This window comes from Cavia porcellus, unplaced genomic scaffold (assembly GCF_034190915.1).
Source record: "Cavia porcellus strain 051 isolate PalLab524CR breed Dunkin Hartley unplaced genomic scaffold, mCavPor4.1 scaffold_28, whole genome shotgun sequence".
Lineage (NCBI taxonomy): Eukaryota > Metazoa > Chordata > Mammalia > Rodentia > Caviidae > Cavia > Cavia porcellus.
Genome location: NW_026947511.1, coordinates 19477575 through 19495064, shown reverse-complemented (window position 1 = coordinate 19495064; position 17490 = coordinate 19477575). Strand labels below are relative to the sequence as shown.

General features: G+C 38.4%; 1 protein-coding gene across 4 annotated transcripts; it reads left to right on the top strand.

Moving 5' to 3' along the window:
- The first annotated feature begins 1880 nt into the window (after positions 1–1880).
- On the top strand, positions 1881–17218 carry Mrln (myoregulin). 4 transcript variants are annotated; one of them, XM_063239529.1, is made up of 5 exons: positions 1881–2154; positions 7049–9241; positions 13242–13450; positions 15547–15655; positions 16992–17218. In XM_063239529.1, the coding sequence occupies exons 4-5, from the start codon at positions 15580–15582 to the stop codon at positions 17150–17152; spliced, it is 237 nt and encodes a 78-aa protein (XP_063095599.1). In that variant the 5' UTR covers positions 1881–2154; positions 7049–9241; positions 13242–13450; positions 15547–15579; the 3' UTR covers positions 17153–17218. The 4 variants fall into 4 exon arrangements, with proteins under 4 accessions (XP_063095599.1, XP_013012005.1, XP_063095600.1 ...); XM_013156551.2 differs by lacking the exon at positions 7049–9241; XM_063239530.1 differs by lacking the exon at positions 13242–13450.
- The last annotated feature ends 272 nt before the right edge of the window (positions 17219–17490 follow it).

Genomic DNA, 17490 nt, shown 5'->3' with positions numbered 1-17490 from the left:
TGAAATCTTCCTCCTGCTGTTCCCAGGGCACCAGGTTGAGCAGTGGACTCAGGAGAAGGCAGTGTGTTGCTGCTTGAATTCTTTTCTTTGAAGGTTTGATTATGGATTCAGTAATTCCTCTGACAACACGTGCTTATCAAGTGTGGTTCTGCTTAATAATAAAAACTGAAAAGGATTTATTTAAATGATTTTGGAGAAAAATAGTTGAAATTAATAATTTAATGCACCACTTTTTTTTTTTTTTTTTTGGTCTTTTTCGTTTTTATCGGTATGCCGCTGAGCTAAATCCCCAGCCCCAATGCACCACTTTTTTTGATACTCAACAGCAGTTTTTAACTTTAAACTTGTGTGTGTGTGTGTGTGTGTGTGTGTGTGTGTGTGTTTCTTAGGATTGAACCCAGGGCTTTTGCACTGAGGTACATCTCCAGCCATTTCTACATTTAAACCAAAAAAATATATATTTTGAGATAAGGATTTGCTAAATCACCTAGGCCGGACTGGAACTTGTGATTCTCCTGCTTTAGCCTCCTAGGGCTCTCAGATTACAAACACATGCCACCTCACTCGGCTTAACTGCAACCATTTTTGAAGTGTAAGAAATAAAAGAGAATGGTCTCTACCAACAGAAATGGGTGTTAGAGGCAAAGTGTATAAGTTTATACATCTCAGGGCCACACTGAGTGATTGACCAATAGCATCCTGGATTGTGTAAATACAATCTATATTTCTATAATGATAGAATCATCTAACAATGCATTTATCAGAATTTATTGCCATCACTGATGTACAACTGTATATGAACTGATCGGGGTGTGAAAAATTAAAAACAAAAACAACTAACGGCCCTGTATCAGCTGTACTCTTCACCCATTTGCTCAACTGGTGGTCAATAATTTATCAGTTTCTCTTCCTAACAGTTGTTCTACTGACTCTCATAAAGTCTGAAGCTGGCCTTACCACTCTATGATAGTGTTTAGTTCAAAAGGGGTTCAGTTTGAAAAAAAGAGCATCCATCAGGCTTAAGCGAGGGTAAAGACGGCTAAAAAATAAGAATGAAGTAATTTAACAAGTGTTGCTCCATTCAGTGTCTACAAGTCCCTCTATAGATTTCAGTGACTTTTGTCTAATAGTTTTCTTGTAACACTCAACAGAGGCTGAGCCAGTCTCTGCTGAAATTTAGGTCTAAAGGCATACTATTAGTGGTCTGAACAATTTAATGTTAGTTGTGGGAGATGATAAAGGCACAATCTTGGAAAGTTTTGAAAGATAGCTTTGCAAAAAGAGAGAATCGTGATAAACCAGAAGATAGGTTTTAGCCCTATTTTTACCATGTTAATTCTACCGAATACCTTTTATGTGTGATACTGTCCCAAGATCCATTTCCCTTAATGCCCCCCCACCTTTTCTGGGAAGTTGGTAGGGATCCCAAAGAAAAGGAAGCTAATATGCTTACAGGTAAAGAAACTGTTAAAAAACTAATAAGCCAAATGTCTTGCTAGGTTCCCATAATCCCAGCTCTATAGGACGGTGAGGCCAGAGGATTGCAAGTTGGAAACTAACCCAGGCAATTTAGCAAGACCTTATCTTGAAAGAAAAAAGGGATGAGGATGTAGCTCATTATGATGGCCCTGGATTCAGTCCCTAGTAACCCTCATCCCCAAAGGTAATATATTTTTGAAAATCCACTTGTTGACATATTTTGAAAATGGAGAAGTCAAAGTAAAGTACAATGTACAAATTTGAAAAGATATTCAGATATCTGCAGAAAAGGAATGTTTAATTAAAAGAGCAAAGGACAGTAAAACATTAAATAACTGGTGATGATTTGCATACTAAGGATATTTTTGCTGGCTGGCTTAACTCTTAGAACATTTCACACACGGTCCTGTTCATGATGGAGGAGCTGGTCCCCTCCTCATGGCTTATTTCAGGTCCCGTGTAGGTATATTTTTGTCATAATTTATTCCACCTGTGTCTGTCAGTTCCTTTCCCCTTGCCGCCTCCCGTGACATTTTGGCTCATGTTTCTTCATAAGCTCTGAGCCAGTTATTAATAACAGCCCAGTGACTTTGTGATCCACAAGGAACATATGGTGTTTTTCACAAGAGAGAGCTCATTCTCTCGACTTTGGACTTCACTTACAGAACCCTCAAAGTAAGTATTGCTTTTTTACAGAAACTGTAGCATTTTTAAATGTTGCTGTAGGAGGAAACTTTGGCGTCTCTTGTTTGCATCTGATAGAAGGAGAATATTATAGCGTAAAACTCCAAAGCCTCTAGTTCTTGCATTTTAACATCTTGCCAAGTTTTATAAAGCTGATTATAAGTGATTAATGAATTAAAATCTTACTCTTTTCATTTCTTTATGCTAAATAAAGGCAGGAAGAGAAGTAAAGGATGAATAACACCGTACGTGAATTACCTAACCAAGCCTTGTGGCTACAGCGTTGTACTCTCATCTCCCTGTGTTTTCTCTCCAGAGCGAGTTCCAGTGATGCAAAGTGAATGTGCACATGTGGGAGATGTATGCAGGGGGAGGCATAAGGCAGGCACGCACGCTTGTGATTTTTCCATGTTGCAGGTTAGGGTCAGAGAGGGTACCGTCTTTCTGCATGGGGTTCATTACGTCCTTGTATTTTAGCCAAAGGTTTTGTCATTGCAGCCTTCTTTGAAACAATTGCTTCTGCAAGTCCTGTAAAGTGAGTCACTGTGTTTTCTGGAAAGGGAGGCATCTGAAGTCCAGAGAGGCAGATGCTTTGTTTGGTGTTTATGAGTGGAGCTGAAATGTGACAATCCAATCCTTTAGGACATGCCTTGTTTCCCTGTAAATAAGTCCTACCTGGAAAATAATCAGCCTTGAAATCAAGATTTAAAAAAATGCCAGTCCCAATCAACCTATATCTGCACTAGCTGCCTTGCAGAGGGACTATTCAGTAATGGCAGGTAGGGCATGGATAGGGTGATTAGGGCTGACAGTTTTGATTTTTAGGTTTTAAGGCTATTTTCTGATTGGGTCTTATTTTCAAGGAAACATGGTGGATATAGCTTTCAGCTTTGGTATGTTTGATTCCCGAATATGTGCATCAAGCACCAAGATATATTGCACAACGAAGGCATTACAGTGAATTAGAGTCAAATGTGGGTTGGGGTTGGAACTCTGCTTTTTTCTTCTTGTAAGTTGTATGACTTTAAGCAGTACCCAACCACTGTCAGTTGCAGTTTCTTTATTTGTGAAATGAGAATCATAACCCATTCACAGGGCTACAGGGTTTACTCACAACATATATAAGCGTCCCACTAGAGTGACAACTGTTTTTATATTATTTTTTAAATCCTTCACTCAGATTTTTCTCAAGTCTCCCTAAATATCTCTATCATTTGTTTCAAATTCAAGTCCAGAGCCTCCAACTGTGATCTTTGATGGCAACATTACACTGACACATAGAGGCAACACTGAAATTTTACTGTTTTTAGTCAATATCTATCTTCACTTTTAGGATGATGTAAGTGATGCAAATGCTGGGGATGAAGGCCTGGAAGGGGGTATACTGTTAGCAGTGCAGGACATGAAGGCTAAAGCTAAGATCAATGAGGGTGAAGCACCAAAAACGATTTTCCAACATAAGCTGTTACTTGCTAGACCTTGCCTGCTATATTATAATGAGCATTCCAGAGAATGGATTCCTTTCTCACTACATTAGATCACCTCCTACATGTCTGGGTAGGCCAGAAAGGAGTATGATTCTGTGACTTAGGAGGTAGGATGAGATTGTATTTTCCTCTACAAGCTTTCATTCTGTAAAGATGTATTAAATTTCTACTAGGTGCAAATATAGGCTAGGGAGGGGCCCATAAACTTTTATTATGGCAGGAAGTAGTCATTTTATGAGTAACTCTGATAACAGTCAGCATGGGCTTGCTCTTAATTTTCAGGCTCCTCTTTGGGGCATCCCCTTCTCAGTAATGACTGTGAGCTTCGAAGAACATGCCTTAAAGTTCTGTCTCATCTCCATTACCTCCTTCAAATCACTGAGCACCTGCTTGTTTGTAAGCCCTGGGCTAAATGCTTGGAGTTATTGTTTCTTATCTGGAGTCTTTCACTGAAACTTGAAATTATGTTCTCCCACTCAGTTATCTACTTTCTCAACCATACTTGACCCTGAAGAAGAACATCCAGCTGGTTTCAGAAATTACATGAGCACCTAAAAAACATTTTAATGGCAGCAGTGAATTTCTGCAGGAAATTTGTATTGCAGGGCAAATAGACAGTTTAAGAGGTTTTGCCAAATACATTTGAGAACTCAACAAACCCAGAGATTCATCACTTTTTCTGTTCCTCCCCCTCAACCTGAGAATGACATTTGTTTGGCTAGCTGAGTTCTGCAGATACAAAACCCCACAGAGCTAACAATGAACCCACCTCATTCCCAATTCTATGTCTTCGTATCATTTGAAGGATGACTCATGGGTGGCTTTTAGTTTTCCGAGATAGCATCTACTTTAAGTGCAGTTATTAAGTCAACGCCAGCTTTTCACTTGGCCTTGTAAGAATTTACTACAACAGGGGCTGGGGATTTAGCTCAGCGGCATAAGTGCCTGCCTTGCAAGCAGGCAGTTGTGAGTTCGATCCCTGATACCGATAAAAAGGAAAAAGACAAATTTACTACAATGTGGTTCATTGTGGGGGAGAGGACTGTTGGGAAACTTGGCAGGGAGAAAGTTGACGATGTCTTGATATTTTGGGATCTAGAATATTTCTTAATGGCAGCATCCATCCATAGCTGAGTAACTTAGGCCTTTTAGGGGCAATGCATAATTTTATGGTCAGGATATGAACTGAAACCATTGGAAGCATGGCCATTGGAGGTTTGGGAAAGTGAAAATTGGAGAAATATCAACCTGGAAAGAAGGATAAGCAATAGAGCCAAAAGCGATGAGATACAGGGGCTCCTGACAAGTCTGGAACACTGCTGTCACACTGGAGCCTGCTGTTGATCAGGAGCGCTCATGAGAGCTGCCAGGCAACCCGCATCTTTCTCAGCCCGCCTCACCCTCCCACACCTTCTTTCTGCTTCTGCCGTTTCCCCTGTTCACTCCTTGTGCAGTGTCAGGCAGCATGCTGGGCTCTTGGCTTACATTTTTACCAATTCCATGGTATCCAAAGATCAAGGCTGTGGGCTTTGGAGCCAAGCAGCTCCCTATCCATATCCCCAGGCATCTGCTGCTAAGTATGTGACCCCAGGCAGATTACTTAACCTCTTTGGGTTTGGCTCTCTCTAAAGAAATGGTGGTTTTAATATTCCACCTCATGAAGTTTTATGAGACTAAAACCAAAGTGTATGTGTGTGTGTGTGAGTGTGTAGGCACTTAACTGTTATGAATTAAATCCTTTCACACCCTTGTAGGGATGTTATCTCTGCTCTTCAGCTGAAGTAGCATTTTAGGTTAAGTACCTCGTTCAAGGTCACAGAGCTAATAGTGCCAGAGTCAGGATCTAAAACCAGTTCCATCCAGCTCCAAATCCTGCACTCTCTCCTCATTCTACCTTGCTGACTGACCATCTGTGACCAAACATTTTTTTCCTCTCAGTCAAAGTTTACTTGCTCAAGTTCTTTGTCTTGTGAACTTTCCCCACCCAAATTTCTAGTTGTCACTTGTGATTTACTTTATTATTGACTTGCTGGTCATACTTTGTCCTTGCATCAAATGTTGGAAAGTGGTGAAGACAGAATCTTTCCAAATAGCTAAGTCTGGGAAAACAGGGTCCAATTTGCCATAAATATTAAGAAATTGCTAAGGCAATTATGAAGTTAGCTCTAGAAAGGAACAACTGCGTGATCTCTGACATATCTCTGTAGTTCTGTCAAATGAGACATTTATGAAAGATCAAATATCATTTCTGGTGCCAACATCTTTTAAATACTTCAGGTCTTTGACTACTATTGCTTTTCTTAGCTGGAAAGAAGAAAATTGCTTTGAGTTCATGTCTTAGTCAAGAAACAAGCTACAACAATGTTCAGGGCTAACGTCATTTAAGTCATATTCTCATGTGAACACTCTCTCTTGCAAGGCTTAAGTCACTGATAAGTAAATTTCTCAGACGTGTTAAATTCTTTCTGATATTATTCAGCTTTGCACAGACTTTAGTGGGACCTTAATTAGTTCAGTAAATACAACTTGAACTCAAATATCAGAAATGTGCAACATATAAAATCCATTTACCACTGAATATGCTCAGGTGTCCCATTAACTCCTAAATCACTCAAATTTGAGGAATTTAAGTGGGGCAGATGTCTGCTGTGCCCTAGAAATGGTGACCATCCCAACAAGACACTCTTGTCCTAAAGCCGTATAGATCCTGTGCCATGCTTTATGTTGTCCTTCAAATGCTTGACAGTTCCCTAATTACAAACAATAACAAAGACAAAAATATTAAGACATAATTTTCATATACTTTTTCTAGTTTTGAAAAGTCAATTCCATTGAATATAACTTTAGGACAAAAAGGAGACATATTCCAAAGTGAGGCAAGTTTAGAATACTCAACTTTGGGGTTTTATGTTTAAAACTATTTTCTGGGAAAAGGAATCTTTGTATGTAGTATTTCTTCTTACAAGAATCATTTGAATAACATGAATGTTCAGTCTTCCAAGAAAGCATCCACCAGAAGTGCAGTTATTAAGTCAGTAATTGTTGAGAACTAATTAGTGACCCAGACTGTGAAGTCCTGGCATCTGGAGTGGATTAGGCCACCTTCCCTTTGAGGAAGACAGCAGCTCTCTGGGATTTTGGATGTAGACAGCTGTAATCCAGTGTACCAACTGGCAGCATGTTACCGACAAGTGCAAAATAAATTCTGCATGAAGGGGTCAGAGGGGACCACAGAGGAGGTAACACTGAGTCTCAAAAGATGTGTAAGAGTTTGACCCTTACATGTGTCTAGGTGCTTAAGAAGCCTGAGAATGATTCATGTAAAACATATAGTCTAGTAGGTAACATGACAGACTACAATCAGTAATGATTGTCACCACTTATTTTTTATTTCCTAGGTACAAGGATTATTTAATTCTCACACTGTATTATGAAGTAGGAATTATTATTACCCCTGCCCAGTTCACAGAAGTGTTAACTGAGGAACAGAGAGTTACATGAATTACCTAAAGCCTCACTAAAATGGTAAATCAGTCTTCTTGCAACTACCAAGTACAACTTGCTAGGTACAAGATGGCCAGTGATTAGAAACAAAGCAGCATACAAGAATAAGAGAGGCCAGATACATTGGAACACACTTGTAATCCCAGCCACTCAGGAGACTGTGGCAGGATAATTCCAAATTTGAGGCCATCCTGGGTAACAGTAGGACTCAGTGTTCAAAAAATAAGGCGGACAGATAACAGCAACTACCGGCGGCTCTCTGAAAGACTCGGCTCAGAAGCCAGGAATGGTGCGGACTAAGGAGACATAAGCAGGTGGAGATATGCTCTGCTGACTCAGGAACGAACTGGGCTGAGAGAAGCCAACTTGGAATGCAGTCCTGGTGCTAAAACAGGAACAGAAAAGACTCGGTGTGGAGGCTGGAACCGCGCCATTGTAAGCCGCGATTTGGGTTTCCCGCCGCGCAGCGGCTGGCTGCCTCTACAGCGGCTCGGCAAGGAGAGAGACGCGCGGAAGCTTGAGAACGGGAATCTGCGAACGGCAGGGAGGCATGCACTGACTTGTGGTGAGGTGAGTGAGAGAAACTGACACTCTACCACAGTTTGACTCCAGCAGAGGACTTTCTGGGCCCGAGCAGTCCTGCGGGAGCAGGGCGCGGTGGCGACTCCAGCCACACATCCCCCTCTCGGGCGGGATTGGTGAAAAGTGCCTGGCCTGCGTGACGCTGCCGGCGGACCTGGTAGACTGTCCCAACCCAGATCCCAGAGCCTGACGGTGGCCGGGAGGGGAGACGCGTAGGCTGCCTGGTCCGTAACTCCCTGGTGCGCAGCGGTGAGCGGGAACACCTAACTGGCGCAATTCGATCAGGCTATGGCTGACTGGGAGAGAAGCTGGGCCTCTTATATAAGCTTGCATATATAAGGAACAGAGAAGAAGAGGCAGCATGGGAAGAGGCAGCAACAAGAAAGGCCCCTCAGCCCCCATTCTGAGAAACAGGCAATAGCAGACACCGCACCAATATACATAAGGCACCATATAGAGAGCCTCATAGACCAATTCAGGAATGAAGTTATCAACGACCTGAAACTAGAAGTATGCAGAATAGTTAGAGAAATGCTAAGTACCACCCAAGAAAAAACAGGTGGTGGAATGGAAGAACAGAAAAAAAGGGGAGAATTGTTTGATGGAGAAAACAGAGAAAGCATAGAATACGTGAAGCAGGTTCAAAGGGACTACCAAGATACTAAGAAGTCTATCGAAGACTGGCATAACAGCTTGAAAGAAACTAAGGACAGACTATCTGAACTGGAGGGCAGACTTGTAATATGGGAGAATGAAATGAAAAACTTCTTAAAAATAACAAAGAAACAAACAGCAATAATACAAAGACAAGAAGATGATAAGAGGATCCATAACTTAAGGATTAAGAACATAAAAGAAGAAGTAGGGACACAAACAAGTCAACTACAAAAGCTACTCACAGAAATAATCCAGGAGAATTTTCCTAATTTAGCAAAAGGTAAAGATACTCAGATGTATGAGGCATACAGGACCCCAGCTACCTACAACCCAAACAGAGCAACACCCAGGCATATAATAATAAAAATTCCAGAAATTCAATACAAGAACAGAATATTAAAAGCTGTAAGAGACAAGAAACAGACCACTTACAAGGGAACACCCATCAGAATTACAGCAGATTTCTCTGCACAAACCATCAAATCACGAAGAGCGTGGGGGGAAATAATTCAAGCTTTGAAAGATAATAATCTCCAGCCAAGATTGAGATATCCTGCACAACTGTCCCTGGAAATTGATGGAAAAACAAGGTGCTTCCAGGATAAAGAGGAACTGGGGGAATTTGCAACCACCAATTCAACTCTACAGAAAGTATTGCAGGATATTCTAAAAAAAGAAAAATACAAAGAACCCAGAAATAGTGGCGGGGAGGCCACAACAAATGGAGCAGAGAACAAAATGAAGAAGACAAACTGACAGCTACTGACAGAAAAAGAGCTTAACAGAAATGAGGCAGAGAAGATTGGATGATAGGAACAGCTATTTTGGAGAAAATGACATCTTAATAGGTAATACTGATTTAGTATCATCTTGTTTTGAAGTCTCATCTAGCTTTTGTCCTTCTGTCTCCAATGGTCTAAATAGGCTGTATCTTATTGGATTTTATTATGTACGATAGTATAAGCAAAAACCTTTTAAAGACAAGGAGATTATACAGAAACCATTGTTCATTTTCTGTTAGTCGATTCTAAATACTCTGTAATGCTGTCATTCTCTTGAATGGTTTTACATTGTTTTGATATACTTAATGCTACAGTATACGAAGTTGTACTCAAGGATTTCAAAGAAAGAAACAATATGGTAACTACTTTTAGGTTAGGATTATCTGGTGGTGAAACACTATTCTGCTTAAATGGTTATGTTTTAATCTGCGCTGTTTCATTGTTATGCCCTCTTTTATCTCAATCTCCACTCCATTATTTACTTTTTTATCTTTATCCTTTTAATTAAAGGAAAAAAATAGCAGGATATATTATAGTAACCCATTTTGACTTTTCATTACCTTGATTTAAAGCCCTGTATTACTCTCACCATCTGGTTTTTAACTGATGTTCCCCTATTCTGTTTTGCTGGATAGTATCAGGTTCGAAAGTTTAGGCATCAGCTGTGAAGATAATGAGATTCATTATGACGCCCATTCTTGTTGACTTTTATCTACTTTTGAAGACCTACAATGTCTCCAATGTTTTGGTTTTGTCGGTTTTATTCTTTACTGTTTTGTTCAATTGTATTATAACTAATGATATAGGCAATTCTATTAGAGATAGCGGGAGACATTATGGTAACCATTGTTGATCACCTGTATTATGTTTTTACATTATCTATTATGTCCACCCTTTTGACTTGACCGATTCTGTTCTGTTATGTCACATTTGGTTTTACTCTCTTCCAAAAAAGTAATAAGAACCGTGGGAGCAATGAAACCCAAAATGTGTAATAGTTATGGTACAAAAGAGAGGAAAAGAAAGTACTCTAAACTATATAACTGCATGTATATTTAAGTGTATAAGACAGAAAATGATATCACAGAGTTTTATTGGATCAATGAACAGAACTGTTTGCAGTATCATTGATGGAATGTCCACTTTACAAGCTTTAATTTTGTGACTTGAACAATTATTTCTAAGATGACAATATGTAATCCATTAACTAGTGATTTCCTACTGTTCATTTTTTTTCTGTAAATCTGTATAACTTGTACCCTTTCCCTGCTTTTTTTTTCTTTTCTCCTTAAATAAAATTTAAAAAAAAAAAAAAAATAATAATAAAGCTACCTAAGGCAAAAAAAAAAAATAAAAAAAATAAAAAAAATAAAAGGGTTGTGTATATAGTTCAGGGATAAGGCACCCCTGGATTCAGTCTCAAATACTACTAGACTGATGATAGATAGATAATGACAAATAGATAATTGAAAAGTATATTTCCCTCACTGCTACACAGCAAGTTTGTACTTGTGGTATGGGAATGTCCTTTGGACAAAGGGAAGATTGTTCTGATGGGTACAAATTAACAGCTCATTCTTGTTAAGATATTCTGGGAAACTGAGGGGTCACAAAGGTAATGGCAAGACCATCCATCCCATTGTTCAATAAGCAGTTTACATTTATAGGAAGGAAGCACGGTCTACAGAAGGAGCAAGGTCTACAAATGGCTATGTAACTATGTGGCATAGTCAATTTCCAGTCTAATACAGACCCTCTCAAGAGTAACTTCTTGAAATCATTAATAAATCAAGCGTAACTGAAGGCGAAGGGCAACCAGGGGCTGGAGTGTCCTACGTTAGAGTTTGGGCCCTGGTGTAGAATCCTGACAGTCTCAGGCTACTCTGAGTCCTTCACCTCCAAACAGTACATAATTAGGACAGGGCACATATTAGATCCCTCAATAAGTGATAGTTATCATGATTTACTTAAGTGATCTGTTGAGCAAAAATGGGCAGGTTTCAACTGAGTATGTTGGTGAATGTCTGAAATCCCAGTACTCAGTGGGAGGCTGAGGCAGGAGGATTGTGAGCTTGAGTACAACCTGGGCAACTTGGTGACTTAGTCAGATCTTGTCTGGAAAAAAAAAATAGAGCTCAGGGTGAAGTTCGGTGGAAGGGCCCTAAGTTCTATCCCTAGTACTGAGAAAAAAAAGATTTCAATCAGCTCACTTTTCAGCATGTGTCTCTCTAGGGAACTTCTGTGAATATTATCTTAACTGTTAGACAAATGGATGGAAACAAGGAGTAGGATTAGAAAATTCCTGTTGAAAAAAGAAAATATTTTTGAAAAGTGACCCTGATGTTAAAGACTATAAACTCAAATCCAATGAAAAGTATTTTTCTTTTGATTGCAGAAGAGACTTTAAGACTGTATTCTGTTATTTGTCTGGACCAAAAATCCACATCCAGTAAAGGGAAATGATAAGGATTGGAAAAAATTAAGAAAAGGGCAATCAATGGTATTTTATGTCATAAAGGGTTTTTATTACTGTTGTTTTATTTTTTCCTGGGGACCAAGCTGTTTAGAAAATGCTCTGTTTCTGTGGCTCCAGGAGTCAGGACTGATTTGAAAGACTAGATAGATGGATAGATCAATTATAGGTAGGTGGTGATAGCCAGATGATAGATGATAGACTGAGAGAAGAGGAAAGGGGAGATTCAAAGGCCAGGGCTGGTAAATTGGTGGCCAAGCCAAGAACAAAGAATTTAATGAAGTCCCACTCCTAGAAACCAGGAGTTATCGCTGCTCTCCATCTATCTAAAAAATAATGAGATGATTTCCACTGCACTCTCTAAAAAGAGAGACAGAACCATTCAAGCAGGAAGGGAAGTTCTTTGTGACTTTCTGAAGTTTCAATATAAAATGCACTTGGCCCCAAATAACCCAAGATGTCATACTGAAAATTGGAGGTCATGTCATTTTAACTATGATTTTAAAACTACTACATCCAAGATAAGACCAACGTCTTTAGATAGGCACACTGAATTTGTTGTATCATAATTTTTAAAGTGCTATAATTTGTCTGAAATATGTGTATATTTGAGGTGTATTTTTTTTTTGTTTCTTATTTTTGCTTTTATCTTTTTGAGATAGTCTCACTCTGCAGTTCAGGCTGGCCTCGAGCTCACTTTGTAGCCCAGGCTGGTCTCGAACTTGTAACCAATCCTCCTGCCTCAGCCTCCTGAGTGCTGGGATTACAGCTGTGTGCCACCACACCCAGCTTGAGGTGCATTTTTATTTATATTTATTAATTTATTTTGGTACCAGGGATCACACTCATGACCTCATGCTTGCCAGGCAGGTGCTTATGCCACTGAGCTAAATCCCTGGCTGAAGATGTATTTTTAAACTTTAATTTTTATTAGGATATGTTTGCAGTACATAATGATTATACTAATTGCAGCAAGTTGGTACACGTACGTAGGACATCTCAGTTCTTTTTACTTTCCCTTCACCCCCCCAGATAAAAAACACTAGAAAATGTTTATCCTGAAATTGCTATTAAATAACTTCCCCACTCCAAGAATGTTTCTTAACTCTAAAAGAAAAAAAAACAAACACTAGATTATCAAGACTTTAGCAGAGTTAAAAATTAATATACATCAAGCATTGTAATACTCATGATTTTGCTCCACAGTACAATCTGTGTGATCTGTGTGTGTGTGTGTGTGTGTGTGTGTGTGTGTGTATGTGTGTGTGTGTTGACCGACTGTGACAGTAAAGATTTGTGTTGCTGCAGTAACTTTAAATCTAGAAACTGGAGAAGAACCAAACAGGAACCACAGAAGTTCCTGTTTCTCACAGTACTTTGAATGAGGCAGAAACATGTTCTTTAGCAAAAGACAATGTGTTGTTGGTTATATAAATTACATATTTTCAGTAAAATGTTTTGCTGATAAATTTAACTCTCCTTTTGTTCACATTTGTTATAATGATTGGCTTCACAAAAATACAATGAGCATAAATTACTTTGAAGTACATGGAGAGAGGAAAAGGCTGGCAGTAACTGGTTTACTTTCTTTAGATTTCAGGTATTATAGAGGCAACACCCTCCTGAAAGGACGTGAGAAACACAAACAGCCAAGGGGGAAGTCACCCGTAGTCCTTCCATTCAAACTTATCTCACCACCATTGACATTTGTGTGTACTCTTCTGTTTTACAAAAACGTTGCAATTCTGGAGTCTAATGTATGGACAGAAGAATGCATACAATTTCTATGTACAGTTTAACAGGTAATTAAAAAGTGATTGCCAGGACTGAGGATACCGCCTGCCAAGCTCTAGCCCTAACCCTAGGGTCCTGAGTTCCAGCCCCAGTACCACAAAAAATAAAAATAAAAAATAAACTGACCAATATGCTGTTACCCAGGAGGACAGGTAACATTGTTGTATGCTCCTGCTTAGCCCTTTCTCTGTCCACACTTGGTCACCACTACCCTGATGTTTATAGCAGCTCCTACCCCACTGCCACCAGTAATCACACCCTGAGTGATGCACTTTAACTGTCTTCCTACTTTGTATAGAAGTACTGACAAATGTGTGTGTTTTGTTTTGTGCCTTGCTTTTTCAACAAATCCAATATTATAAGACTCACTCTGTTACTCTGTAACAGAGTTATGTAACTATCCCACAGTTTATCTACTGGGCGTTTAGTTTGTTTCCAAGTTTTGATATGATAAATAAATACTATTTGTATGTATGTCCTGGAATAGGTAGCAAGGTATTTCTTCTTTAGGAGTGTAATGGTTTGCCATAAGCATGATTTATAATCATTTTCAGGCTAGGTGCATGATTCACTAGTAGAGCCCTTGACCAGTATGTGCAAGGCCCTGGGCTTAATCCCCAGTACAAAAAAAGACAGACAGGGGATGTAATTAAGTGGCATTTTGCCTTCCTGGCAGGTGCAAGGTCCTGAGTTTGAGTCCCATTACAAAAAAAAAAAAAAAAAAAAATCATCTCTAGGAAGTATCTCCATGATTTCATGATTTGACATTTGTAGTAGCCATCATTTTTATGGAAAAAATGATACTCCTTTTTGTGGTTGAATCAGTTTGTTTAAGGAGTCTCCTTATCTTTCTTTTTGTAATGAAAATGAAATAGTAGCTCCTCTTTATGGTTTACAGGTAGGTCTTACTAAGTTTACAATTCATTCACTGTGACTTATTACCTACTTGTGATAGCTCTACTTTTTAATATATATGATATACAAGTTGAGCATCCCTGATCTCAAAACCCCAGAATCTGAGCACCAACATGACACCACAACTGGAAATTCCACACTCAACTATATGTGTTGGGTTACAGTCAAAATGCAAGAGTACTGGGGCTGGGGATTTAGCTCAGCGGCATAAGCGCCTGCCTTGCAAGCAGGCAGTCGTGAGTTCGATCCCCGGTACCGATAAAAATACGAAAAAGACAAAAAAAAAAAATGCAAGAGTACTAAAAATATTGCATAAAATTACCTTCAACCTATGTTGATAAGGTGTATATATTGAAACATAAGTGAATTTAGTGTTTAGACTTTGGTCCCTTCACTGTAATGTATAATTTTGTATATGAAACATTCTAAAATCTGAGAGTTTTCTGAGTACAGTCGTTTCACATAACGGATACTCAACAAAAACTTAAATTATTAAAAAAAAATACCTTCAACAAAAGCTTTTGACCGTAACATCTCCATATTTTATGATAATGTCATTTGTGTTAATTATCCAAAGGAGAATTAAAGCATTAAAATATAGAGCAGTCATTATATTTCATAGAGCAGTTATTATATTTCAAATATAGAGCAGTTGTTATATTTCATAACTTGATTTTTTGTAAATAAATCTACTCCTATGCATCCAAATTTGCTTATAATAGTGATACAAAATCCTAGAATTTAAAATAGGTAAAAATCAAATATATGGGACTGGGGTGTAGCTCAGTGGTACAGTGTACATGAGGCTCAGTTTGATCCCTAGAGCTGGAAAAATATCAGAGTTACAGTCTCACAAGTTATGATCTCATACACAAATAAATATTGTAATATTTAAATGCTCATTTAAAATAATTTTGAAGGAATTATTCCTTTTAAAAGTGTGATGAATGTTTGCCCTGCCAGGGAAATCCTAGAATTCAGCTCAATCTTTCTGTCAACTGTTCCAGTTTTAGCTGTACAGTTCTGTGATAAAATGAAATTAAATGTCATATTTTCAAAAGTCATTTCAACATTTCCTTCCCGTCTCTTTTGAAAGTAATTTTAGAGTTTCTCCATGTGGACTCCCTGCCCCTCCGCTTCCTCCCCTACCTGGCAGTCAAATTCAACCTTGCAATGTGCTTTAATGCAGGAGCCAAGGTTGCTAAGAGACCACCTGTGCCGCATGCACTTTGGTCTCCAACAGCAGACCCAGCAAAGACCGAGGAGCTGTCACCTCCCACCACCTGGGATTCATTCAGGTGAGAAAGGAGCACCAATCTATGTCCACTGCCCACTCCTCCCTCCCTGTGTGTGGAGAGCCTGGGAGGACAAACTGCAGAAACTCACGCTAAGGATGAGGCCACAGGAGGGGAGGATAGTCACCTGGCAACCCATGTATTATTCTTGCCTCTTGTTGCTGAAATACAGGCAAATGTGTTGAATGTAGGGAAAATTTCAGATGCTTACTTTGCCAGTGATTGCTGTGCAATTTAGAGCAAGTCATTCCCTCCTCTGGGAATGGAACAAGTTATTGCAAAGATTAACGAAGATAAGAAGATAACACTAGTATAATTTTCATGTTTCTCTCTTTTTGTCTTGTCTTAAAACTAAACCTGCCTTTCTGATTTTATATTTATTTATTTTGCTTATCCTGGAGATTGAAACTCAGGACCTTGGCACTAAGGTACATCTCCAACCCACACCTTTTAAAATTTGTGACAGTCTTGCTAAGCTCTTGGTTGCCCAGGCTAGGCTGGAGCTTAGAGTTCTCCTGATTCCAGTTAAGATGTGCATCACTGTGCCTGATTCCATTTTGAATTTAAGTGAAAATAGATAAAATATTTTATTATCCAAATATTGCCACTTTTTACAAATATTGACATTCATTTTAGGTGTGTGTATGTGTGTGTGTATAAGGAACTTCAGTGTAATTTGCTTTTGCATTACCTAAAAAGGTTAAGAATCATTCTAAACTCCCTGATAGGCATTCAGTGATATGTTCTGACAACATAGAAAACAGACCACAAATAAAATTCTCAACTATTAAAGACAAGAAACAAAAGCTGTTTCTGTAACACAGAGATGTGGAGTAAATTAAACATTTGATGTCATATTAAGTGATCAAACCAGGAGAGATCTTAGGAAATATCATGAAAATGTAAAAAAATATTTTAAAAAAATTTTGGTCACTACACACCTTTTACCGTGTCTTTAAATTTTCACTTCCTGGAATACCATTAATCATACAGGTTAGAAGAGTACAGGGTCTTCATCAGTCCCAATTAATATGATTAAGTGACAAATGTTGTTGATACTCAACAAATACTGATCATAAAAAAAAGAGAATGATCACTATGATGTTGCTTGAGCTATCTCTTTAAAAAGAGGCAAGTTTGGCTATGAAAAAACCTGTGACTTTTGACTTTATGTGGTCAAAACAAGAGAAAAATCGTTTAGTCCGTGGTTGGTTAAAAAGAACTACAGAGTGTTTCTTCTTCATCACTATATTTTTATAATGCAAATGTTAGATTGAGTTGGAAGAATTAGAATTATAAATGTACTCATCTGAGGATACTTTTCTCTTTTATTCCCTAGGCAACAGGAGTATTCTGAATATGACTGGCAAAAACTGGATATTAATTTCTACGACCACTCCCCAAAGTTTAGAAGATGAAATTGTGGGAAGACTTCTAAAAATCTTGTTTGTTTTATTTGTTGACTTAATGTCTATTGTGTATGTTGTTATAACTTCTTAGAAAGCATTTTTTACTTTCCATATACATTTCAAATTGAATCCCAGTGAATAAAAATGTGTATTTTAATTTGCTGAGTGATGTTAATTTGATATTATAAATTTACTGTAACAAGGCATTATAGTAGAAATAATCTTGTATATTACTTAGCACTTTATGGTTTATATTTAATGTTCAAGGATCTACACTACTGAATCACAAAATTTATTTTTTAAAACATTACTATTTAATATACTGACTAAAATTTGCAGGTGAAATTATGAGTGAAATTGATTTTTAAGGCTATGTATATCTATTGAAATTTTGCATCATTCTGTTTTGCACACAAGTGTAACTTCCTC

Bases quoted from the DNA above. Each gene is read 5' to 3' on its own strand.
- Mrln (XM_013156551.2), top strand. From the start codon at position 15,580: ATGCACTTTGGTCTCCAACAGCAGACCCAGCAAAGACCGAGGAGCTGT. The intron at 15,656-16,991 runs GTGAGAAAGGAG...TTTATTCCCTAG, and splicing joins ACCACCTGGGATTCATTCAG to GCAACAGGAGTATTCTGAAT.